We start from the raw sequence: 26,996 nt of genomic DNA, 5'->3' as shown, positions 1-26,996 counted from the left end.
ACCAAAATGACCTTTAGAGGACGAGCCACAGCCTCTGAGCTTCCTAACCACATGGCAATATACCCAAATGGCCTGGGGAAAGAGGATAAGCTGTCAGTTAGACCACAGTGGGGAAAAGAAAGAAGGAAGATGACCGCCATCAGCCCTGAGCCTTGGACCCATCAAGTTCAAAGCCATGCTCATCCAGCTAGAGTTGCCAAGGGTCCCCTGTGTAGACTGGATGTTTCACCAGCCTGAGTCACTCATTTCAGCTGGGTCTGAGCCTAAACCCTCAACTCTGAGGCACCTCAGGGGCTGCAGTTTCCCAGACAGATTGTGGAACGGAGTTGTCAGACCTTCTTTACTCACTTCAGTTAGAGGAGGCTACCCTTGAGCCCCCTCACTCTAGGAAATACTAAACTATACAAAGCCTACAAAATTCAGCTCTCTAAGCAACAATAATAGTCATTACCCTTGGGAATCAAAGTGACAGTTGATTATGGCTTTCATACTCCTAAAGGAATAAATCAAGAAACTGAGATTGCATTTCTTGGCCCTGTCCCCAAATACTCCTAATTATGGTAAATCATTAATCAACATGAAATAAAATTCAAATTAGCCTGCAAATTAGCATACATCAGAGTGTCAGCCTTCCATAGGGTGGCCAGCTGGCCTCTAGGACCAGACCAGTCAGACAGCCCTAAATTATTAAGAAACATAACCACAGATGCAACAGAGATTCAAAACTGGGGAATACTATGAACTCTCTGCTCATAAATGTCCATTTATTAGTTACATGTTCATTAAAAGCATATCTGAGTATACAAATAAGTATGTATTTACATTTTTATTTATTGATTATATAAAATGAATTCTTAAAAACATATCAAATTTGACTCAAAATGAAAAAAACTTAGCAAATTTGACTCAAAAGGAAATAGAACACCTAAATAATGCAATCATTGCTAAAGAAATTGAATCAGTAGCTAAAATCTTCTGAGAAAGAAAACCACATACCCAACAGTTTTACTGAATTCAACCAAACTTTTAAATGGTAATTCTTATCTTAAACTTTATAGTGAATAGTAAAAAAGAGAATATCTCCATACGTTATAACATTTATACCCAAACCAGGAAAGTATAATATGAGAAAGGGAAATTTCAGAAATCACATGTCTATTATTGCAAAAGCCCTGAAAACAATATTGGCAAACAAAATTCAGCAATATATAAAAATATATCATGTCCAAATTGAATTCATCCCAGTTGGTTTAACATTAGGAAATCTATTATTTTGGTTTACCAGAAACAAAGGAGAAAAAAAGATCTCAATGCAGAAAAATCATTTTAGAAAATTAAATAATTTTAGAAAATTCAGTATCTACGAGTGATAAAAATAACTAAGAATAAAAGAACTTCCTTCATCCAAAAGGGTAACCACTAACATTACCCTTTAGTAATGTTAGTTTTTGTTTGTTTGTTTGTTTGTTTTAGTAATGTTTGTTTTAACAATGAAATGTTAGAAGTTTTTGCTTTAAAACTAGGAACACACTAAGGTTGCCCACTATCACATCATTGCACTGGGGGTCCTGGCAAGCAAAGTAAAGCTTGTTATTCACAGATGATTTAATTGTCTAAATAGAACCCAAATTAAGGACTTAATAAAAAGACTTTAGCAGTGTTGCTGAATATAAGATCAATATATGAAAATCAATTTCACATCTGTGGTCTGGCTAAAAGCAGTAAACATAATTTAAATAATAGAGCATTTATAATAACAACCAGATAATAAGTGGAAATTTGGCAATGCAGTTCTGACTCAGAATTAGGGCAAACTTTGTAGGTTCAGAGCAGTCCCCTCACAAGCCTACTGTCACTTCAGTCACTAGCCACAAGGCAAGGGGTTCCCAGGTCATCTGCACATCTGAGCAAATGGCTACAAATTTGAGGGTTCCCATGCCCCCTCAGATTTGATCATTCTGTGAACCAGATTTAATTGACAGAACTCAAGAAAGCCTGTAGTTATGGTTATAGTCTTATTATTATAAGGATACAAATCAGGACCAGCCAAGAGAAGAGGTCCGGGAAGCTACCAAATGTGAAGCTTCTGTGTTCTCAGGATATGTTACCCTCTTGGTATCACCAGCCAGGGAAGCTCACTTGAGCTTCAGTGTGCAGAAGCTTTTATTTTTACACAGGGGAATCATTACTTACACATGATTAACTGAATCATTAGCCACCTGTTGAACTCAATCACCAGCCCTCTTCCACCCCGTGGAGCTGGGCCTGGCATCCCATGGCCTAAAGCCTCTCTTCACATGGGTGGCCTTTCCAGCCCAGCCATCCCCATCCTGAAACCATCCAGGAAGCTTCCATTCGTAGCCTCAGTATCCACTCAGATGTGGTCCCAGGATCCCATCATGAATAACAGACACTCCTATCACTCAGGAAATTCCAAGGGTTGAGAAGCTTCCTCTCGCAATTAGAAATAAAGACCAGCCAAATTCTTTATTATACACCAGGCAGTTCAAAGTAAATCTTACCAAAAACTACCTGGTCCCTCTTTACAAACTCTGTGTATAAACATGAGGGGATACTACACGGCTGTGAAAATGAATAAGCTACAAGTTCATATATCAACCGTTGCACATATTACAATTTTGAAAATCAGATCCACAGGCAGTGCGATTAACAGTGAAGCAAACAACCCTACTTTTCTGTGGAACTGTCTGCGGAGAGTGGACAGGACCCACCAAGCAGGATCATGGAAAATTGTGACTCCTTCTCAGAGCCCCACCTCCCTCCACGTGTTCTGGCCATTTGCAATCTTTTACCTCCCTTAGTGCTCCGAAACCTTTCAGATGCATTGCTGAGTGTGGAGAATCAAATCCCTGCATATTCTCTTGGGGGAGGCAGGGAATTCGCTTTTCTAGCCATTCCTCTAAAAGTTGAAGCTAAGGGTTTGGGCCCTTGGTAAAGGAATTTAAGGGAGTAACATGGCAGAGGGGGAAATCAGAGACTTTTTCTGGCAGCCCATTCTCACCAGCTTGTTTGAGGAAGGTCAGAAACCTTTCATAACCACGACAGCATCCTCAGCATTGCCTGTCCTAGGGGACACCTAGGGCCTCTTCAGAAACTCTCAGAGGTGACCCGCTTCCTAGATAATTTAAATACCTCAGTCTATGAGAGCATGGGCCCTACCATGGGTTCCTAGAATATGTCCTGCTTTCTGTCCACATTCCAGCAAGATGCTTCCCTGTCCTCCTCAGCCACTGTCCTCTTCTTTTTCCCTTTTTATTCCTGATTAGGGCCCAACTTACCATGGGGTTCATGAAACTTAACCCTAAGACCTCTCACTTGCATGACCCTGACCGATGCCCTGGGAGGGACACTAAATCTGTGTTCATATGGGTGTGTATTTCTGTGATCTTGGCAAACTTAATAATATTTTAAGAGCAATTTGTTGGAAAATGGAATATTGCCATTCTAACTTTCCACCACTTCCCTCCCACTGGGTGTCCAAGGGTGGCCAGGCATTGGGGGACCTAAGGAGGTGAAGTATGCAGGCAATATGGAACCAGTGGGATCTATTTATGTGACTTGCAGTCGCTTCCATGTACAGAAGATTATTGCCAGTATCTTGGGGTAGCAATAACTTCTAGAAACCATCCTATGGCCCACTGAATCAACTCGTGGTGGTCATGACACAAAGAAACAGGGCCCACCCTACCACTTATACCATGTGACTACACCTAGGATATCATCAACAGCCTGGTTAATGAGTGTCATCAATTCAAAGAGAATGGAAATTGTCACCATGTAAGAAAATTGGAAATGCCCCCCAACTCTTATAGCTTATGTACTTAAGAATACTTAATAGGAGTGCCCCCAAATTTGATAGTAATCCTGAAAACTTATAAGACATTAGCCATAACTTCTTTGGAGTTGAGATAAGCTTCTAAAATATCAACTATACTGACGTATCAACCATACTAGAAAAAGACTGAGTTATCTTTTCAATTATTTTTGAAATACTGAGTTATCTTTCCATTCTCTCCGTGAAGAATTATACTACACAATTGTCATAGAGGAGATGATCAAAGATTGTGCATCATGTTTACATTTGCTATCTGCAGTTTTGCCAAGCAGCTAATTAGTAAAAATGCTATTTTTATACATTGTGTTATGTTAGTGGCATTTGCCAGCTTTTTATAATTTTTAATTTGCTACAGTTACTTTTCTAATTCAAAATAAACATTCACTTTCATACCTAATTTTGTATTTCTAATTTTATATTTTTTAAGAGACCCTCCCCCAAATTTCCATCTGCCCTGGCCCTTTTGCTATTTCCTTCATCATACAGTGACTGTCCTGTCCTCCTTACCTAGTGTTGACTGTCCCCTGATTTAATGATGGCTTTGCAGTTGAACCAGCATGCTTACTGCCCAGAGCTGGAATGTAAGTTCCCTGAAGATAGGCCCTCCCCACTCAGAGACTATGCACAGGGCCAGATCCACTGGAAACACTTCATAAAGGCCAGGTAACAGAGCAACTGAAATGAGAGCGGAATTCCCTGGAGCAGGCGACTCGGGCAGCCTCCCAGCACATGAGCACTTCAAAAGTGGTATATGTATTGGGGACCTGCAGGTGTTTCTAGGCAAAGGAGTGGTCCCCAGGCTGCCTAGGTCACAAAGTTACACCTCAGGTAACTAAGACAAACAGACCCTTCCCAAGATCAGGGTTGGACAGTGTTACCAGGCCAAGACTTGGCTTTGGACCCTGGCAGAGGCAACATTGGTGATCCCTCTAGACTTGGTCTCGGGCCCTTTCTGCTTCCTCCTCCATCCCCCACTGCTCTGTTTTTCCTCTGCCTAGAAGCGGGGGGCCTCTCCATGCTGTTCCCCCAGCAGGCCCATCCTCTAGGAACCTGCATTCCCTACCTTGCCCAGCCTCCCTTTCGTAACCAAAGCATCCCTGCTTCTCTCCCCAGGGCCAGAGCCTCTGTGGAGTGAGAGCAGCCAGCACGTCTAATGGCTTTTGTAACAAGCAGCCACCTGCCTTCAGCATCCTCTGTCTATGGGTACCAGGAGGACACCAAGTCCAAAAGTTCCCTTGGGAGGAGTGTGGGGTGCAGTGCACGTTTCCATTCACACAGGGCTGCACTCAGCAGGTGCCATTACAGCCCACAGAAGACAGTGGGCTCCCTGGGCCAGTGTGTTTCCTCTGCTGGCTTCTTGTATTGATACGTTAGCAGGGAGCTTATCCCAGCATGTCCACGGCCTGCCTGAGAAAGATTAGTCCCCAAGATGCACCTAGAAAAACATAGAGCGCCAAATACTAAGTCCCCATCCAGGAGATTTTGAGACTTTATAAATAAACTTGGCTGGTTTTTGCTAGCCTGTCCCAAGGGTGAGCGCATACGCTTATCTCCCCGGCCAGGTGTTAACATCTTTGGGATGTGAAACAATTTCCTGAAACACTAACTTAACTAAAAGTGAGACTTTGTTGGTGAGATCTTCCTATATCAGGACAGGCAGGTATTCGAGTTCATGGGCAGCAGAGTTTTTCTGATTCCTTCTAGCATATTCTGCAGGCAGCTACTCCCTCCATACAAATGGCCTGGCCTGGTCACGGACCTCCCTGCAGCAGGAGCCTCCATCCCAGGTAGCCCCTGTGAGAGAGGACTTCTAACACCTCGGATCAGCCCTCCAGGCCACACCAGTTCCCTGCCACAGCCATCCATATATTGAAGCCAGGTGGGGGCTCTAAAATCTCCCCACCCTCCAGACCCATCTAAGTCCCACCTGACTTTGCATCAGTAGAAAAAGGCAAGACAATGACGTGTTTCTCTCTTACTTCTCTTAGTCTACTGATTCCCTCTGGGTTATGCTCAACAAAGGCTGGGGTTCACACCCCAGAGTCATCTGAGAAAGGGAAAGTCAAGGGAGTCCCTTTAGTTCTTCTGAGCGTGCCCTGCAGGCTAGACCAGGAGGAGCCTGTCCTCTGGGTCCAGTGAGAGAACAGCAGGAGAGGCTCAGCCAGCAGGAGGACACCGAGTCAGTGGGGACCTCTGGGGCCTGAGCTGCCTGATGGAGGACGCTGTGACATCCGACTGTGCTGTGTCTTTAACATCCATGCTCAGTGTCCTCCTCTGTGGAGCAGGGACAGTAACAGTGGGAAGATCATCATGATGGCCAAACAAAAGAGACAGAGCAGACAAGGAGATATGGGGCACCTGGCGGCACCTGGCAGGTGATGGTTACTGTGAACACACAACCCAGAAGTGCTCTCAGAAGTCACTGAGACTTCCTTTCTTTGGTGGGGTAGAGATGGGGGTATGATAAAGCGCTAAGTCTGATGTCAAGGTGAACTGTGGGCAAGATTAGTACCAAAGGGTCCAGCTCCCACACTGTAGATCAAGGTCATGCTGAAGAGAAAGCCACAGACATACCTACATGCCAGTGGGCTAGACTTGAACATACAGGTAATTAAACTCTTGATGGGTGATCAGTACCTGAAATTCCACGAGTATATCAGTCATTCCTTTAGCCTGGCATTATCATCACTGAGTATATCATGGGCACATCAACCACCCCTTGAGCCCATGGTTTTTAGTCCATTCATCTTATAAATTTTAAGTGAGCACCCACCCTGTACAGGGTGCACTGCAGATATACAGAGATAAAATAGCCTTCTCCTGCCTTCAGGGGCCCCTTTCCACCCTCTCCTACTACAGAGTTAGGAATTTAGAAATGAAGGCCTCCAGCTAAGTTGGTCAGAGGGGAGAGACTTGCAACAATGTCCCCAGATATAGAATGAAAAATAAATATCTGTCTTAAACAAGGTTCTCAGGAGGTGAGCTGAGCTATCGTTGGCAAAATCCCTTGTACAGAATGGGCACTCAGCAAATATTACTTCCCTCCTGCTCTGAAGTGTTCTCAGTTATTTATACCTGAGTGTTATCGAGGGCACCGAGAGGAAGGTCTGTTAGGTGGGAGGAGAAAGGTGAGAGGCTGCCCTCCTCTGGGGGGAGGGGGAGGGAACAGAAAGGGAAGACTTAAAGCTTAGGGGTCAGCTTCCCTCATAAGCCACGTGGCTCAGTCCTTTGATCATTCTGGTCTCTGCTCAAATGTCCCCTTAGAGAGGCCTTCTCAGACTACCCACCCCATCACTCTCTATCTCCCTGCCCTGATTTATTCTTATTCCTCGTGCTTATCTCCAGCAGACATACCATACACGTGTTTGTTCAGCTGGGCTTCCTACTAGAATGTACACCCTGTGAGTACAGGGCCTTTGTTTTTAGCTCACTGCTGGGATCACATCTCAGCTCTGCCAATTATTAGTTAATTTGACCTTGGCCAAGTTATGCACCTCTCTATATCTTTTCATAGAGTCACTTGATAAGTAAATGTACTACCAATAAAGTGGCACTTGACACAGTGCCTGGCACATTGTAAGTTCTCAATAAATGGCAGCTAACGGTTATGATTGGTTATTTTCCAGTAAATTTTTATATCCCATGGGTCAGCCTTCTGGGGAAGGCCTCTGTGGCTACTTAAGCATTCATCTCATCTTGAGGGGAGCTGGAAATAGAAACCTGCTCTCACCAGGGAACAGTCAGAACTCTGCTTGCCTTTCCAAAACAGGTGAACTAAAGGTCTCTGGAATACTAGTTCTCAAACATGGCTACCCACTGGAATTACCTGGGGAGTTTTAAAAATTACTGATGCCTGGGTCCTACCCCCAGAGATTCTGATATAACTGGTGTGGTGGGTGGCCTGAACAATGGGATGGATTTTAAATTCCCCTCCTGCCTCTAACCTACTGCAGGTCTGAGAGCCACTCCTCCGGAGTGCCACTAGATTTCCTGTTGAAAGTCGGCTAGACACGTCTATTTATGGCTTGGCAGTTAATGCATCTTCCTAAAAGGAACCATTTGGTCATAGACCAGCCCATTAAAAATTAATCACTTTGGCCCAGCAGGGGTCCTCACTTAAAGATTGCTGTTAGTTGTGAAGCAGCATCCTAGGATACTAATGCCTCACAGAGGAGAACTGAAGATCTTCCAGCTGCACAAGTAAATGGGGAAACTGAGGCTGGAGCAGCCAAACCAAGCTTTCCCTCCACCCATCTCTCTGCCCAGCGCAGCCACTGGTCCTGGCAAGGATGGTGGTCATAGAGAGAGCTGCCAACCCTGATAAATTTTGTCCTGTCTCTGAACTATATTAAAATTCAGAGTTCATGATTGGGAGCCCATGAGGATAATGTCCAAAGCTTTTACCTGACTGTGAGCTCTGGTTGAATTAGAAGACAACCACATTTCAACAAAATACTTTTTAAAGTGAAGCCCCACTCCATTGTTCCCACTCTCCTGCTGTTTAAAAGTAGGAAGTACATTATACTGAGTGAACTAAGCCAGACACAAAAGGATAAATCCTGTATGATTTCACTTCTATGAAGGCCCCAGAGCGGTTGAACTCACAGAGACAGAAAGAATGGCAGTTGCCACGGGTCTTGAGGAAAGGAGAATGGGGAGTTGGTGTTAAATAGGGACAGACTTTCCATTTTGCAAGATGAAAAGAGTTCTGGAGCCGGATGGTAGTGATGATGGTATAGCATTGTGAATGGACTTAATTCACAGAGGAGAATCATAACTTCAAACTGGTGAGTTTTGTAGTATGTGTATCTTACCACAATTAAAAATAAGTTTTTTTAAATGGTAATTTTATCATAATTTTCTTCAAAAAGAAGTGACCACATAGGATCTGGAGGGTTCAACAAGAGTCCAGTAGGAATTTAATTGGGCTTTTGGCTGATTTTCAGGGAAACCTGGGAAGAGATGGTGAGTTTCAGGATCTGGCCAGAATCCCTCAGATCATGGAGTGGGGCAGAGCAGCCCTTAGAGAGTGGGTCAGCACGGCAGCACTTGATGCATCTGAGAAGCTCGTGAAAACTCAGTGCAGCTCATTTAACCATACTATTTCTTCACCCATATTATTTTAGCTGCAGGATGGAATGTGCTGGATGATTTACCAATGATAAATGGTATGATATGGGCTTCGAGATTTGTATTCCTTCAGTTTGAAATTCCCGGGTGCATGTTTTCCTGAAAGTGAGTTTAAAGGAATGAGTTTGGAGTCAGCAATAAGAGGGGCTATTGGACTGGTGTTCCTCTTTAAAAATGTCTCTTGCGTGCCTCAAATGTATATTAGCACAAATACAAATTATACCTTCAGAGGGATAAGGCCATGGAAGGCTGGGTATGTCGGCTGAAACAGGGCCTCTGGGAGGTTGTTGTTTTCCTAAACGATCTTTTGATGAGTGTCTATAACTCAAGGAATTAACCCCTATTATAGATCAGTCTGACACTGAAACCCATAAATGCATCAATGCACACAGTTATAATTTAATAAAAATAAATAAATAAATAAAATATAGATCAGTCTGCTACTCATTTGAGAAATCTGCCTGGCATTAGGCAAGACAATTCATAAATTCATAGGGCAGGCCAATATAGAAAAGATAAGCCAGGGACTTGCTGGTCCAAGTCTGAATTGCAACGTCAGCTCTACCTTGTTCCATGGAGAAATGGAATCTTCATTTGACCAACCAAGGTCCTCAAGGGATTTGAGCAGCACCCCCACCCCCCAAAGTCTGAGAAGCCATGCTGTGGGACATCAACCAGGAGGGCAGTATTGGCACATCTCTCTTGGGCTGCCTGTTCTCTGCTTAGACTCTCTGCCTGTCTAGAGAGCCCAGGTCCCCCCTCCAAGAACAGCCCTGGCAGTGCTAGAGGTCTCTCCCTTGTGAGGGCCAGAGAGCCCCAGGTGCACATCAGAGGAGCTCCACCTGCACAGCTTGGGGCCGAATCCCCTTCTTGCAGCCTGTGTGACGGGGGATGGGCTGCTCACCCTCTCTGTGCCTCTGTTTCCTCACCATGAAAGGATTGCCTCATGGGATGGTTGTGAGGATGAAGTAAGTTAATCCATTTAAAGCAGACAGAACAGTTTGAGGAGCTTGGGGACTGTCAGCTAGTATTACCGTGCTGTGCAGATGCCCGTCTCACACACAGCCCTTCATCTGTCCCCAGAGCCTCAGAGAATAAGCTCAGCTTGTCCCCCAGCTGACAGCCCTGCACACGTGTGAAGGCAGCTCTCCTGCTCGCCCCCTCTGTGTTCTGTCCTGTCTCTTCCCTTCCAGTGTGACAGCCCTTTGATTTCCACTGCACACCTCCAGGAGGGCTCCAGGGAGCCCCAACCCCACCAGAATCACAGTATGCTTGTAATAGCGCCACTTCCCCTCAGGGCTACACTTTGCTTCTCCACAGCCTGGGTTCTTTTCTTTCTTTCTTTCTTTCTTTTTTTTTTTTTTGGTTTAACCTAGTTTCTCTCAGATCAGACAAGGGAGCTTGTGGGCATTCCTGCCCTTTCCAAGGGAACACAGGGCCTGGGGCCTGCCCAAGGCCTTTCTGAGCCTGCTTGGTCAGTCCCCTGCTCTCTAGGCTGAGGTAGCCTCTGCACCAGGGCCACACCTGCTAGTGAGGAGCCCAGGGTCCCTACTGCAGACCACAGGCCTGGCCAAGTGGCCCTTCTGCAGCCCACACTGGAACTCCTTCCCTGCCGAGTGGATCTGGGACTGGGAGGGACACCAGGCTTCCCTGGGTGGCCCCTCATGACAGAGATCTGGACTCCAAACCATGGCTCTGGGCAGTCTGCATGTTCGTGAGCACGTCCCTTGGTTCTGATGCAGGGGTCCTTGGGGACACTGACTGCCAGAGCAGAGATCATTCTCCCCGGCCCCCTCCTATGTCCCAGGTATACACGGGTCCAGTGTCTCTCTGTCCCCCAGCACATTCTAGGTCTCCCCACCCCTTCTTTATTCATACAGCCTCCCCATAACCAAGCCACATGTCCCCCTACATCCATCAGATGCTCCCATCTGTCAAAATCAACTCAGACTTCACCTCCCTGAGACCTTCTTTGCCCCTCTGCCCTCCTGGTTTTCCCAGAGGTTTTCCCCGCCTGTCCCTGGCTACTACTTATTATGTCTGGGTGGGGCAGCAGCAGTGTGCAGGGTGAACATGGTGGGCTCTGGAGCCAGACACCCCCACCACTTCCCAGCTGTAGGGCTGGGCAAGTCGGTTATGACTCTGTGAAGAGCCTGCGTTCAATCCAGGTGACATGCTGCCGCAGTGCCACACAGGGTAAGTCCCACATGAGTGTGGCCTGTGATAACTTCATTTCTTCACATCCACATTTCATCTGTCTTTCCCCATGAGATGCTCTTTGGTGACAGGGATGATCCTAACCATCTTTGTATCTGCCTCACGGGGCCAGCACCCGGTGGGCTCCCAGGACACATTCCAGAAACTTCTGGTCAGGAAGGTGGTGCTGTCAGACACCTCCACCATCGTGGCCTGGAAACAGGGGTGGCTCTGAGCATTAATTCAATGTGAGGGGAAAACAGCCCTGCCCGTCCTATTCCCACCTACCCACACCCACTCAGCGCGGCAGGTGACTGGGGTTTTTATCTTGGAGAAAGTTGTCCCATTTAGAATCACCATACGTGTGAGGGATGAGTAGGCACATTGTCATCAAAGGGTGAAATAGAAGGTTTGTTGGGTCATGACTTCTACCCCAACCTTCCAACTCCAGACACAAGATATCAGGCCCAGCGCAGTGGAGGCCCAGACAGGTCAGGCAGAGGAGACTTGGCTCCAGAGCAGAACTGGTGGCCCCCAGCACTGGCTCCCACGGCAGTGACCAGTGCCTACCCCGCTTCTGGAGTGAGTTTGATCCAGGCTATTCCAAATTTCCTGGCAGTCAGCTGGGACTGCTCCCTCTGCAAAGAGAATGCTTCAAGCTTTAATTATACCTTCTCTCCAGATCTGCTGGGGACTCCTAATTATGCTCTTGATGGGGAAGCTGCTGCTAGATTATTTCCCAAACATCTTTGAAGCTTTTAAAGTCAAAGCTTCCCATGGGCTCTAGATGACTGAAGGGACAGCAAAATGGGCTGGCAGGACCAAAGGCTGAAGGAGGCCCCATGGTTCCCATGAAAGGGTCTAGAAAGGGAACCCCGTCCAGCTACCTCCCAGTGGGGACAGGGTGGCAGGAGGAAAGAGACAATTAGGAAGCAGCAACTCTGTCTTGTCTTCTGCGTGCTGGGTGGTGTTCAGGGAGATCAGCGGGAGTGCGGGCTTTGTGTCTTCTCGGGGTAGTGATGAGCCTGGTGCCAGGTGACCATGATACCTGCATCAGACAGCCTCCACTTGTGCACTGTGTGTGCCTGCTGTCCAACCACTCACTCCCCAGTCATCCTGGAGATGGACACATCCTGCCTGGGAAGGCCAGGGCTGACCACTGAGGACATGTCCCTCTCTACATCCAAATGGGGTATCAAATACCATCCCTGCAGTCTCCCATTGAAGCCCTTCAGTCTCACCTTAACCCCAAGACTGTTCTAGGGAATCCAAGTGGACATTTCCCAGATTTTGCCATTGGGCCGGCTTTCTGAATCTGTCTTTTCCTATATCATGTATGTCATCACGCGTGCTGTAAGGTAGGATTCCATCCCAGATCACACACCACTGAGCAGTGACCAAAATCAGCTAGGACATTCACCACCACTACTACCACCCCAAAAAGACACTGGGTAGAAAGCCCACAATCTTACAGCCAACAAGAGCTATATTGTTGTTCAAGGGTGCTTCCATAGACCATGTACCTGCACCTGAGAAGAAGGCCTCATCTGTTCTCAGCAGGGGCCCGAGGTATCTGACTTTGGAACAGGAGTAATTCTATCTTCAGCACCAAGCAAGACACCCCCACCACTTCCTAGTAGTAGGGCTGGGGCATGTCAGTTACCATTACCATATCAAATGTATCGTTATTTCTGAGATTCAGCTGCCAGACAAATAAAACTCTAGTGTCTCACTGCAACTCTAAATGGGGGTAAAGAACTTGATCAGGGCTTCCGTTCATGCATTCTTGCTAGACAAGTACAGATGTGTTATGCAGCGTTATAGCAAGTTAGGCTGGGAAATTATTCCTTCTATAATATTGCTATGCTGGATCCTTTTCTACAAAGTAGAACCCTTGGCCTCACAAAATTCCTCCACCAAGGCCTCTGAACCCCCACAAACCAGGCCCAGCCCCTCTAACCAGACCTCCATTCACTCATGTTCCTTCAAGATCAATGGAAAAGAAGCAGAATGAAAAGGCCCCTGTTACCACACTGTACCCCATGATTGCATTGTTGCACACAGCTATGATTTAATAAAAAAAAAAAAGAAAGAAAGAAAAAGCCCCTGAAAGGGGCCTGATTCGGGAAGGAGACTGGAAGTGGCATGGGAGAGGGGGAAGGCTGGTGCTGATGACTGATCGGTGGAACCAGGAATTTTGTATTGCAGGGTTATCTGTCAGAAGGGTTGGTGACAAAGTGGTACTGCTCCCCACGATTGCTTCTGTCGCCCAACAACTACACCAAAGCCATCGACATGTGGGCCGCTGGCTGCATCCTGGCTGAGATGCTCACAGGGAAAATGCTCTTTGCTGGTGAGTTGCTAACCCTGCCACCTTCCTCCTCGTCTGGTGCTCTTTCATAAGAAGGGATAGCTGAGTGCAAAACGCATGCCACTCACAAAGCATGCTGATCCTTCACTGAAGTTACATCTGTGGCTTTTATGACACAACTTGGAAGCGACTTATTGTAATTACAGGCAAAAATACTAGAGAGGCTAAAAATTGCCTTTGAGCACAGAACTTTTGAGGTCAAGTAATCACTTTGCTATGACCTGAAAGTTTGTATCTTCCTAAAACTCATATGTTTAAATCCTAATCCCCAAGGCAATAGTATTAAAAGGTGGGGCCTTCAGGAGGTGGTTAGATCATGAGGATGGAGCCCTCATGAGTGGGATTAGTGCCCTTATAAGGGAGGCCCTAGTGAGCATGTTTACTTCTTCCCTGTGTGACACACAGAAAAGGTGCCATTTGTGAGGGGTGCACCCCTCCCCACCAGACACCATCCTGCCAGTGCCTTGATCTTGGACTTCCCAGACTTCAGAATGGTGAGAAATAAATGTGTATAAGCCATCCAGTCTATGGTATTTGTTGTAACAGGCAGAATGAACCAAGACACACTTATATTCAAATTCCTTGAGACTGATGGCTGAAAACACTTACCCTATGTCTTCAGCCCCTTCTTCCTCTATTGGAGGAATAATCTTTGTTGTCTATGAAGAAGATCCCTAGATCTTCTTTCTGCCTAGAAAACTCCTACTGAGCCTTCAAAACCCAGTCTGTGTTCTGTCCTCCAGGATGTCTTCCCTAACTCCCCAGGGCCAAGTCACTCGTCCTAGTGCTCCTATTGCACTTCATATTCATTCTTGCCCCCTCTCTCCTTGCTTGGAAGTGTGCTGGCTCCCTCAACTTCCTCGGCCTCCTTCCTCACCATTGCTTCTTTGCTGTTATTTTAAAAACCCTTTTCTGTGACACATGCCAGCCAGTTGGCCCCATCACCCTTCATGCCAGCACCTACTCACTTCCATCACCCTCAGAGACTGGAGGCACTGATGTCACAGCTCCCCCTCTGTACTTGGTCCCACTACCATTCTATGTGGCTGGTGTGGCTCACTCATCTACGACCCTGGCTTCAGAGTCCCCTCCTCAATTCCTGGGACCTTCACTGCCTACTTCAGCCTGTCATTTCCATGTCTGTGCCCTGGACTTTTGTATAATTACCAGAGCTGCTCTGGGGAGGAGAGATCTGAAGTGGGCATCAGCATGGCAAATGCTGGCAGGCTGAGCATCCAGGGAACAGAACATTAAAGCTGGAAGGCCTGAGGAGTCACCCACCCTGTCCCCCCACTTGACTGATGACCATGCTGCTGGCCAGCGGGAAGACCTGTGCTCTCTGTCCATTTGCTCCTTGGAGGCATGGCCAGCCTAAAGCCTGCAGGGCCATCCTATGCTCCTGGGGCTGCCCCATCTGCTGGTGTTGGTAAAGGAGGGGGTGAGAGATGGACTAGGAGAAAGTCACCCCAGTCCCCCTTCATGGCCCAGGATCTAATAAGATTTCCCCCACTAAAGCTTCTGAGCTTTACAAGTAAGATAGCAGCAGCCCTTCTGGTGTCCCTGAGAGCAAAGGTGTGTCCTTAGGATCCATCTGGGTTCCTCCCACCCTGAAATATCAACTTTCCCTGTGTCTGCCAGCCCCAGCCTGCAAGTGTCAAGGCTGCTCATGATCCCCCCACGTGGAGCTGGCAGTTCTGTCGCTGACCTGGCTATTCTTTCTCTTTGTCTAGTGACAGTGTTAAAGCGGCTGGTGCAGTAATTACCCCGGCAGGTGCTGCAGACTGCCTGAGTCTATAGGTGGAAAGGAGCTTCCCATTCACCAGTTAAGGCCCCAGGCTCTGACAACTGTTCTGTGTGCACAGAACATGGTACCCAGTGAGCACAGTGAGCAGGGGACAGTTAAGAGGCAGTGGGAGAAAGTAAGATGAGACCCCCTCAGCCAGGGAACTTAGGATCATAGACAGAATTAGATGCCATCCCCAGAAGGGGCCCTGGACACCTCACCACTTGTTTAGCAGGTGGGTTGGGTTCAATAATGCAGAGTGGGGAAGTAAACTCAGAGAAGATGAAATGGCTAGGAGTGGCCTTGCTAAGGGCACATTGGCAGGACTTTAAGACAAAAGCCATGTCTGAGTAGCCTAGAGGGTCTTTATATTGGATGCAGGTAAGTATTAGGAGCTCTAGGAACAAATTTATCCAATGAGGAGCGATGAGAAACCCAGCAGTGAGGGCATTAATCCATGCTGTGCTAGTCTTTCTTTCCTCCATGCTGTCAACTTTCTCCAGAAGTATTTAGGAGACATACAATTTATTTTTTAATGTAATCTTAAGTAAGAAAAGAAAGAAAACAATAAGAAAGTAATAGGAAGCAGAAATTAGGGTTCATGCCCCCCACATCTAGGCCCCATATGTAAATGTCTTCCTTTGCCCACTGGACTTGGAGGAGCCCTTAGTATTTTCCTTTTGGAAGATTTTGTGGTTTGGTGGATCCTTGACCAGGTACCAGGGACATAAGACTGAGTAAGACATAGTCTTTGTTCTCGAAGATCTGATGGTCCAGTTGGAGATACAAAAGGTTAAAAACAACAACAAAAACAAAAACTAACATATGTAGTGAACCAATCTGTGCCCACGGTGAACCATTCTGCTATCTTATTTTTCCAACTGAAATTGCACAGACTTCCCAAATCCATGTTTTTAGACCAATTTAAGGCAGGAGAAGAGAGGGAGAACAGGTGTGAGGGAGGTCCTGCCCTGGATACAGACTCAAAAATCTACCCCCTCCACATGCAGCCACTAAACCCTGGATGACTCAATATCCTTGGCCCCACAGCCTCCACAATCTGGGTGAAAGGTGCCTGGTGGGCTCCAGTCTCCCAGCTGTGAACACTCAGCTTACAGGACTCTTCTGCAGCTGCCCTTCCCATGGCTGACACTGTCAGGGCAGGTGACTCACTAAGGACCCACATGGCATGATCCAAAGCGAACTGACTTCTCCCCTCTAGGCTTGCCACCCCATGATCACAGAATGATAACCACAGATCTAGCTTTCAGGTCCTCATACGAAAGCGTCCAACAGAGAAAGGGGGTGTGCATTGGCCAGGGTGGCAAGACCGCTCTTCCTGAGCTTCTCCCTTACCAGGTGGAAAGTCCTCCCCTCAAGTCCTTCCAGTGGACTTCTAACTGTGTCTGAGTGAGTCACTTGGCCTCCCCTTGTTGCAAGGGGAGTTGAGGAAGCAAACAGCTAGTACGAGATGAAAAGGACACTTTCCCAATAGAGAAGTGATATCAATGGCAGGATCCTCCTCCATCCTTAACACTTTCTCTCATTTTTCAGCAGTGTCTAAGTAGACTCAAGGCTAATAGGCATCCCCCAAGTGGCATCTGTCACCACAGATCACTCAAGGCTGATTAGGACATAAATTCCCCACATGGATTTATTTTATCAGTTTCTCTCATAAAAAGTCACTGTCCCCCAGCTCCTAGTTGCAAGGGAAGCCAAGATTCATTCAACATCTACTCAAGCCAGGTATTTTCTGAGCACTCTTCTGACACCATCAGACGTGATTGCTTACAACAGCCGTTCCAAGTGTGAATACTTCTCCTCATTCCACAAGGGATGGGGAGAGAGAACATGGGCAAGAGGTCTGCCTCCGGGGCTGTCTGCCACCAAAGCTCCTGCTTTCTGCCCCATCGCATGGAATGCCAACCCCACTGGCTTGCCTCTCATGTGACACTACTGATCCCAGGCAGGGGCAGATAAGTGAGGGAGGCTAGTTCTCTGCCAGTGCCCTCTGTGGCTGATGACACTTCTGCCAGGACAAGGCTGTGTGCTGCTGGCCTGTATGTCACAGAAAAGAGGGGACAGGGTCTCCTAAGCAAAGTCCCACCACTACCTCTCTCTTCAGCTTGATTGCCCATTAACCTCATGGTCCCTTGGTGAGTGGTCTGGACTCCTCATTTGGAGAGGGGACCCCACAAGTCCCTTCCAGAATCCCTGAACTGACCCTCTGTGAATGGACAGGCCACAGGGATCCCTTCAGGGTAGACCCTGAGGCTGCAGGCACTTGCCCAGTCAACATTCACACGTGCTTAGCGCCACACAGGGCATTGGGGGACAATGTGGGAGAGCCCCCATCCTAGGCACCACCTTCTAGCAGACTTGAATCCCACAGGAATTCATAGTAAAAGGAGATCCCTCTGTGCAGATGGGTCAGGGAGGCTTCTTGAAGGAGGAGAAGGTTGAGGACTTAGCCCAGCAGAGCTGAGTGGAAAGGCAACCCAGACAGAAAACAGAAAATGGAAGGAATGGGAGTATGAACAGCCTGCAGGTCAGAGCAGGACAGCACCGAGGCCCATCTGACCAATGCGAGCTGTGTCAGTGCTGCATGTGCAGCCAGCAATGCCAGGCGGCGGGAGACAAGCTGGGTGTCTGAGGCACAGAGAGACTGAAGTTCTTGTGGATCAGAACTTTTGTCTCACACGTCCACAGCTTCCAGCATGAGGTCCGGCATGGAGAAGGTCTCAGTAAATAATTAATTATTCTCTGAATGAATGAGTGAGTGAATGCATGAATGAATGCTTGAGTCCACCCTGTCCCCCCATGTCCCTGCAGACCAACATAGTCTGTCTTCCTTCTCCCAAGGAGCACAGAGCCTGTCTGCCCAAAACACACTCCAAACCCAATTGACTATTCCTGAATTTTCTCTTGAGAGTTTTCTGGATTGACTCTCGTAATTGGAGACTAAAGGGTAAGGCTCATTCCTAGACTTCGATCTGTCCTCCTCCCCAGCCTGGTGACAACACGCAGAGGCACATAGGAAGGAGCATCTGGAAGACTCTGGGCCAGGCAATGCCCATGCCCTTAGTGCTGGGTCTGTCAGACCAGTCTGCTCCAGAGGCACAGGGCAGTAGGGGGTGCGTGGGCCTCAGAGGAGGCCAGCTTAACCTCTTCCTTCTACATTGACAAAGCCGCCCCCGGAGATGGCAGCAGCCTGCCCACAGTCGCACAGCACGTTAGTGACTCCTCGGCGTCTGGAGCCACTTGGGCCACACGCTTAACCACCTGTGTTTGCCTCCCAGGGGCTCACGAGCTGGAGCAGATGCAGCTCATCCTGGAGACCATCCCCGTGGTCCGGGAGGAAGACAAGGACGAGCTGCTCAGAGTGATGCCCTCCTTCGTCAGCAGCACCTGGGAGGTGAAGCGGCCGCTGCGCAAGCTGCTCCCCGATGTGGACAGTGAAGGTACCTGAGCCGGACAGCTGGGCCGAGCACCCTGCCGGGCTGACCTTGGCTTCACCTGGCGGGGTAGGGGGCAGTCTCCTTCCAAAGGGCAAGCACAGCACGCAGGCTGAGAAGTAGCGGCTCTGGACACTTCCAGATGGAGGAGTGTGGCCCTTAGGCGGCCCTGGGGCGGCGGTAGTGGTCCTCCACCCCCTACCCACTGCTTCGCTTCTTTTCACTTCTCATCTTTCTCATCTGCCTTCCTCCCTCTCTTCCTTCATGCCCCTTTACTTCTTTTCCCATGGAAGCCATGGCATGGGGCAGAGAACAGGAGCTTTCTCCAGCCCAGGTTTCATTCCAAGATCCAGCCGTGACCAGCCGTGTGGCCTTAGACAAGTAATTTAACTTCTCTGAATCTCAGTTTCCTAAACTGTAAAATGAGTATAATCCTACTTACCACAGAGGGTGGTTGTGACAATAAGTAAACTAGAATTTGTAGCCTCTGGCCAGGATAGTTGCTCCCAAAATCTTACTATTATCACTGGGCCTCCCTACCAGGGGCTTCTTTTGGAAACCCCGTATTAGTTGGATATAGGTTCAGCCAATTGTAAGAGAGATCCAAATTCTCAGCAGCTTAAATAATATTTGTTTCATACTTCTTTTTAATAATAATAAAATAATATTTGTTTCTTATTTATTAAAAAGAAGTTAAGTAGTTTATTTCTCTCTCACACAGTAATCTAAAGGCAGATAGTCCAGGGTAAATATGGTGAACTTGGTCTGCAAGTTCATCTAGTGGCCCAAGCCCGTCTCATGCAGTCAACCTAGTGTGTTGCCTTTATCCCCCTGGAGGAGGATGAAGAGGGAAGGGCAGGTTCCCTTGCTCTTAAGGTCATGAGCTAGATTTGTAGACCTTACTTCCAACCATGTCCTATTGGCCAGAACTTAGTCCTATCCCCCCTGCACACTGCAGAGGAGGCTGTGAAGTGGACATTTATGCCATGCCTCTTTGCGTTCATTCTCACAGAAAAGAAGACAGACGTGGGGGTGCAAACCAGCAGTCCCTGCCGCACTCCTTCCCCATGCAGAACCCTAGAACCTGGACAAACACTGTCTTTGGCCCCATTTCCCATTCAATCAGTAAGCTGCCTCGGTTTCCCACCACTAAAGACAGGAGATAATAGTAGCTTTTGATTCATCATAAATTAAGACTTAGCCCTTACATATTTATTTTGATTCCCAAGCCTCTGTAAAAACCCCACTATGTGCCAAGGGCTGTATTCACTTCTTATAAATTCTGGGTCAGGGCTGTGGCAGCCATGCCCAGCCTCCTACTCCCACAACCATCCACTACACACACAGCAGCCCCTTGGTGACATGGATCTGGTTCTCCATGGTGGGCGTTGTCCAGAAGAAATCAGAATTAGTAGCTGATGGATGATAAAGCTCCTCGCTGTGGTCACCAGCATCAGCCAACAGTTACTAACCTGCTGTGGCTACAGATCAGTGCTAGGGATAGAAATTCACAGGGACACCGGGTGGTCTGGCTGGGAGACAGGGGATACCCACCAAGATCAGTGCACCTTAGGGAGCACATCCTAAGGGGCCGTCGAGGGCCCTGGGTATTTGGGGAAGGGAAGAGAGCCATAAGGCTCAGAGAGGGACAGAAGCTGGCCTGGAGGAGGTGGTGAGGCCCATGAGTGAGACAAGTCACGAACCTGATTGTAGGAGGTGAGGCTGGAGCGTGTCAAGTCCAGGAGGCTGGGCAGCGAATACCCAGCTGATGAGCTTGGACTTGGTCCTGTTGTGGAGCAGATGCTGGCTGGTGCCAAGCTTGCTTCTCCGTTCCAACATGCCACCAGTATTCTCTTGTCTGCCTCTGGCCTTGAAAAGTGACCCCAGTCTGCCTCTGTCCTTGGGGAAATGAGGCATCCCTGAAAAAAAATGTCAGCGAAAGAACTTCAAGTCCACCTGTCCACAGGAGCCATCAGAGGACCTCAGCCTCACTCCTTCTACTATAAGGTTGAGGCCAAGGGAAGGAGATAAAATCATACAGAAGCCTCATTATGTAAGAAATTCCTAAATAACTTCTGGGGAGGTTGAGCCCAGAGAAGAGGCATTGAGGAGGGGTGTGGAGTTAAGGTAAAGCTGGAGCTGTGTCAGATAACCCTGAATCTCTGTGGTTCAACCCATCAGCAATTTGTTCAGCATGTGGCTTCATAGTTGCACTGGGCATGCACTTCCAGACAAAGCCAGGGGAGAGAGGGGAGAGACTTGCAGGAGGTTTTTCTGGATCAGGCCTGGAAGCAGAGTACACACATCACTTCCACCCTGTCATTGGCCCCAGTTGCACAGCTGAATCCCACTGCAGGAGAGGCTGGGAGGCACAGGCCAGCATTGTGTCAGTCTAGGGGTGGGGGTGCGTGGGACATGCCTGTTACCTGGAACCAGAGAGTGGTAGTTGTGAGGCAGAGAGGACATGTGATGGGGGCCCACTGAGGGCAAAGTTAGGCCCAGAGGTGGAAGTTGGGAGAAGATTAGGTTTGATAGAAGGAAGACTCTTCTAGTATTTTGGCTTCCCAGAAGTGTCTGGGCATCTGCGAGGGAGCAGCTGTCACGGAGCGAGAAGGGAGACGCTCATGCTTGCTAGAGTCTGTGGAGCAGCTTTGAGGTTGGTGTCTTCCAACTCCAGGGTCTGCTGGTCTTTTAAAGGATAATGACAGTGATGCTGCTGCCTGCCAATGTTTAGACCTTTAATTCCCTTGTCTTTTGTCCGGAGGCTGAGTAGTGAATGGGTGCGACTGGAAGCCCAAAGAGAGAAAGATTTGCCCTGGCCTAGAGCTGGGCCCTGCACTGAAATACCCAATTCTTGCAGTTCTGGGAATTTGTGGGGTGATCCTCATTTAGGTTTTCAACCCCAAATCCAGAAACACCTCCAAGCATCAGAGTGTCTGGGGTGATCAGAGTTACTGCTGCTTAATAATCTGTCCGTTTAGGGTTACACAGCAGCACCACATCCTCCTAGGAGGCCAGTGACCTTCTGAATTCATTGATTTCCTGAATCACTAATAAATTTTCCTAAAAGAGCTCCAGGGCCACTATGAAAGGCAAGTTAATGGTGTAGGATAACACATACCAAGAACCCTTCACAGGGGTCCAGCTCTACTTCTCCCACTCCACATGGGCTACAATGTGAGCGGCCAAGTCATGATTGAAGTGGAGACTCTGGTGCCTGAAGTAACACAACGTCTAGGCTAGACCTTACACTGAGATAACCCAGGGCAAATATCCCAAGACAGATTGGTCCCTTCCCCCTGCTCAGGGGAAAGGACACCAGTAGCTTTGAGGTTGGTGTCTTCCAACTCCAGGGTCTGCTGGTCTTGACCCTGTGCAGAGCTGATATTCAGCCAGCACCTACCTACCAGCTTCTAAATCTTGATATCCTCTCAGGCTGGTTGGCAAACCACCCCTGCAGGAGCCCTTTGAGTTTCTTTCCCTTCCCCAGGTCCCCACTGCTGAGAACTCCCTTTGGTAGGTCCATAAAAGGGCTATAGCCTGGGACAGCTGGGAACCTCGGCCTAATTGTTCAATATTGTGACTATCTATCTATCAAATCCGACTGGCTTTGTCAAAGCTCCCAGGGGCAGCCCATGGTAGACAGCCTTCTGGACTCAGACCAGGAGCTCTGGGCTGTGGAAGTCCTGTCCTACTTCTCTTCCATGTCACCTTTCTAACTTCTGATACCTGGGACGCCAGTCTGAGGGCTCAGAAGCAGGGCCCTCTGCCCCACCCCACAAGTGGAACCACCTTTGTGGAACTGAGCCCCAGGAGCCCACAGGAACCGCCTGCTCACTAGCACGCCTTGTATTGGTTCCCCCCAACCCTCTACCTGTGTTTCCTGGGGTCCCCTGCCACATAAGCCAGCTGGACCTACTGTAACCCACAGTGGCCTTCAGCAGGTCACTCCACCCCTCGGGTCTCTATTGGATTCAAAGGCAGCATGGGTTCTGCCTGCATCTCTGGGCTGAGGTGACCATCTTGGGAAATAAAATGGCTACAAACCTTTGTACAAAGGAAGAGTACAAACCCCAGGGAACGTCTGCTCACAGAGGGGCACCCTTCTTAGCATGGCGGAGGTAACAGATGACCTTCCTGTCCCATTTTGCCCCCCACAGCCATCGACTTTCTGGAGAAGATCCTGACCTTTAACCCCATGGATCGCCTGACAGCTGAGATGGGGCTGCAGCACCCCTACATGAGCCCATACGCGTGCCCCGAGGACGAGCCCACCTCGCAGCACCCCTTCCGCATCGAGGACGAGATTGACGACATTGTGCTGATGGCCGCCAACCAGAGCCAGCTTTCCAACTGGGACAGGTACAGGGAGGCCACATTCCTCTGTCCTTCCATTTCTGTTTCACCTCTGATCCTCCATGGCCTTTCCCTCTGTCCCCCAAGTTGTATAGAAAATTGGGCGCTTTCCCCAGATTAGCTTCCTGCCTGCCTCCTGTCCCTGGACTCTCTCAGTAAATGACCCCCTGTGGGCCATATGTGTGGCTCAGGGCCTTCCTTTGAGCAGCAAGCACCCTTAGCCTGTGTCCCTCACCAGCTGAGTCTGCTGCACACAGGTCAGTGCAACGCTGGGCAAGGACTCAGGAAGTCAGTACCTACGGCAGGAGCTCACTTCTGCGATAATGCTAGGCAGGAAAATAAAGGGGAATCTGCCATCACAAAACATGTTCTCATGTTTCACATCATTTGCACCACCTGAGAATGCCCTGGGAGCTCCAGTTACTGCCTGTTGACATGTGGAGAAGCAGCTCTGAGGTTAAGAGGCAGCCATCATGTCACACAGCTAATATCTGGCCTGCGTGGGGCCCCTCCCCAACTGTGTCCACGGCAGGTACTGCTAAGCCATTTTAGGACTATTTCCCATTAAACAGGGGTTGGCTTCAGAATCTTCCACAAGTGTCTCTGGAAGCCACAACCAATGAATCAGTGTTGGGTAGAAGATACATTTTTGAACAATTTCTGCCTACCACACAATGATCTCTTAGATGGTTTCCTGTTCTGACATTCTTAGATCAGGCAGCAAAATGTTTGGGCATTGCCATCTGCTAATTCTGGGTGGGAGTCTAGAAATAGCAGTCAAAGGCTCAGCAGCAGCGAGGACTCCGAGGGAACCTAACTGGGAGTCCCACTGCTGTGGGAATGTGACAGCTAGTTATGTAAGTGACAGATGAGCAATTTCTCCTTTTCAGTCATTTGACAGATGACAGGTTCCAGATTAAGGAGGCATCCAGGGAGGGCCAGGGCAACGTTGCTATTTTTGGACAGGTTTGCTCATTTGTTGTTGTCAATTGTTTTCAAGTATTGCCAGCAAATAGAGATTAATGAAGCCTCTCTCTTCTGCCACCTCCGTGCGTGGCCTGCCCTTGATTACAGCTACTCCCCTTCCTCCACAGAATGTGGAGCATTGGTTCAGCAAGGTTCATCCTACACTATCATGGCTGTGGGCTAGGGCAGGTGCCAGGAAACTGTAGCAGGGTTTCTTTGGTTGCTGCCTGTCAGCTCCAACCACCCCTCAACCTGGTGCACCTGTGCTAGGACCTTTCCCATCCACCTGAGCGAGGAGGGACTATGACAAAGGCTTTGCTGCTGTGGGAGACTACTTAACCTCTTCAGATGCTGATTTTCTCATCTGTGTCTCAGAGGTGATCACACGAAGGCTGCAGGGTTGCTAGGAAGACTACAGTAACGTGTGACTCTTAGAGCAGAGCGGTGAAGGGTTAGGGTCTTCACAAGCTCTTGTTCCTAGAAATCACTGTAATTTCAAGGCCGTTCAAGTAAGGAGCAGTGTTCAGCTCTAGGATTGACTCTGCCCCTAATGGTACCACTGGGAGGTGGACAGTACTGAGGTCTTCCCTTGCCTCTCAAACCATGTGCTGTGGACTGCAGCTGCCCCGTCTGCCCCACATGACCATACCTGGCTGTCCTTGGTTTGTCTGATGGTCCCACGTGAGCTCCAGGCTTCTTGTTCTGGGAGCAGCTGGCTGTGGGCTGAGGACTCCTCTGGGCTCCCTGCCGGGCCCCTGCATTGGGGCTGCAAGGAGCACCTGGCCGGGCAGGTGCCAAGTCCATCTGTTCTTCTTTTGCTCTTGACCAGCTGACTTCAGCAACACAGGGCAGAATTGCAGGATCCTCAGCTTCTCCTGAAGGTGTCTGCTATTTTCTGTAGGCCCCATCTGCTCCATATCAGTGCAGGGTGCTGCAGGGCACCCAGCCATGTCCCCTAGGGCCAGGGTTCTCAGCTCCCCTGAAGCCTTAGAATCAACTTGGGGGGTTGTAAACACGCGGATGCCAGGTGCCACCCTACACCTACTGAATTAGAATGGGGGGGGGGGAGCCAGGCAGACATGACACTTTATTTTAATTCCCCTTTGTGAGTCTAATCTGAGCCTGGGTGAGAAAAACTTGTGCAGAATTTGCTATCCAAGATGTGGTCCCAGGACCTGCAACATCACCATTAACCAGGAACTTCTTAGAAACGCAGAATTTCAGGCCCCACCCCAGGTATTCCAACTTAAAATCTTCTCTTGAACAAGATCCCCAGGAGATTTGTTGTACAACAAAGTCTGAGAAGCATTCCATAGGTGAGTCCGCTAGGAAGTTCCATGAGAACGGAGACTTTTTTCGTTCATTTCATTGCTGTGTTCAGGGTGTCTAGAGCAGAGAGTGCCTGGCACATCGTGGGCACTCAAGAGCTATGCGTAGGGCTTGCGGTGTGTGCAAAGGAGGAGGGAAAGCCTTAAGGGAACGCCCCAGTTGGTCCCGCCCCAGCCAAGCCCTCAGTCCTCCCCATTACCCGTCCCACCACACCCCGCTAGGGGTGGAGGTCAGGGGCTGGAAGGAGGGGAGGCCTGTGAGCTGCAGACGGGTCGGGAGGCTTGGCTCCTTGCCCGAAACCAACCCCCCAAGGATCTAATCGCGCTTGTTTGTACCCTTGCAGGTACCCGGTGAGCCTGTCATCGGACCTGGAGTGGCGGCCCGACCGGTGCCAGGACGCGAGCGAGGTGCAGCTCGACCCACGCGCGGGCTCTGCGCCGCTGTCCGAGGACGTGCAAGTGGATCCGCGCAAGGACTCGCAGAGCAGCTCCGGCCGCTTCCTGGAGCAGTCGCACTCGTCCATGGAGCGCGCCTTCGAGGCCGACTACGGGCGCTCCTGCGACTACAAGGTGGGCTCGCCGTCCTACCTGGACAAGCTGCTGTGGCGCGACAACAAGCCGCATCACTACTCCGAGCCCAAGCTCATCCTGGACCTGTCGCACTGGAAGCAGGCGGCCGGCGCCCCCCCCACGGCCGCGGTGGCGGCGGACGCGGTGGCCCGCGAGGACGAGCCAGCCAGCCTCTTCCTGGAGATCGCTCAGTGGGTCAAGAGCACGCAAGGCGGCCCCGAGCTCGCCAGCCCGCCGCGCGACGGGTCCGAGCACCTGTCTGCCTCTCCCCCCGGCTGCCCGGCACCAGTCGACGGGGGCGCTAGCCCCCAGTTCGACCTGGATGTGTTCATCTCCCGCGCCCTAAAGCTCTGCACCAAGCCAGAGGACCTGCCAGACAATAAACGCGGCGACCTCAATGGCGCGTGCATCTCTGAGCACCCTGGCGACCTCGTGCAGACAGAGGCCTTTTCCAAAGAAAGGTGGTGAGGGCGGAGGGGGTGCTCCAGGCCCCCGCTCATGGCAGGAGGCCACCCTAGCAAAACCGGGCCTGGTCTGAGGAGGCCGCTACCCTGGCACCTCCACCACCCTATCCACCCCTCTCTGCTGCCTTGGGGTTAGCAGAACACAGGAAGGATCCGAGGAGCGAGAGGAATGTCCATTTCTTAAACTGCCTTAATAAGTAGCCTTTAACCTCTGGGAGCAGGTTTGAACAGGAGCTTGACGTGGGGGTTGATCACTTTCCCAGCAAAGGGGAGGCCTAGTCGTGTGCAGGGAAGCAACACCTTTGGACAGCAGCCTGACCAGCGCAGAGGAATCTTGCAGACATAGTTCTGCAGCTGTCAGGCCCAACTAACCTCAACTGGCAGCTGAGGAGGGAAAATGAGGTCCAGAGAAGTAGAGCAATTTGCCTAAGATCACAGGCCTCCTTAGTGTCCAGGCAGCCTTGAATCCTGTGTCTGGGCCCCAGGCCAGCATCTGCCCACTATACAATGTCTTCCTCTGC

General features: G+C 49.3%; 1 protein-coding gene across 1 annotated transcript in view; it reads left to right on the top strand.

Moving 5' to 3' along the window:
- The window catches only part of MAPK4 (mitogen-activated protein kinase 4), a 56,776-nt gene extending 30,224 nt beyond the window's left edge, over positions 1 to 26,552 (top strand). The window contains exons 2-5 of the mRNA XM_003784704.3: positions 13,391 to 13,535; positions 18,636 to 18,797; positions 22,952 to 23,153; positions 25,786 to 26,552. Of these exons, the coding sequence (XP_003784752.1) occupies positions 13,391 to 13,535; positions 18,636 to 18,797; positions 22,952 to 23,153; positions 25,786 to 26,479 (1,203 nt within the window). The 3' untranslated portion in view covers positions 26,480 to 26,552. The remainder of the gene's footprint in view (positions 1 to 13,390; positions 13,536 to 18,635; positions 18,798 to 22,951; positions 23,154 to 25,785) is intronic.
- The last annotated feature ends 444 nt before the right edge of the window (positions 26,553 to 26,996 follow it).

This window comes from Otolemur garnettii, unplaced genomic scaffold (assembly GCF_000181295.1).
Source record: "Otolemur garnettii isolate 467f Iridium unplaced genomic scaffold, OtoGar3 scaffold00012, whole genome shotgun sequence".
Classification (NCBI taxonomy): Eukaryota; Metazoa; Chordata; class Mammalia; order Primates; family Galagidae; genus Otolemur; species Otolemur garnettii.
This window is presented reverse-complemented; position numbering and strand designations above follow the sequence as displayed.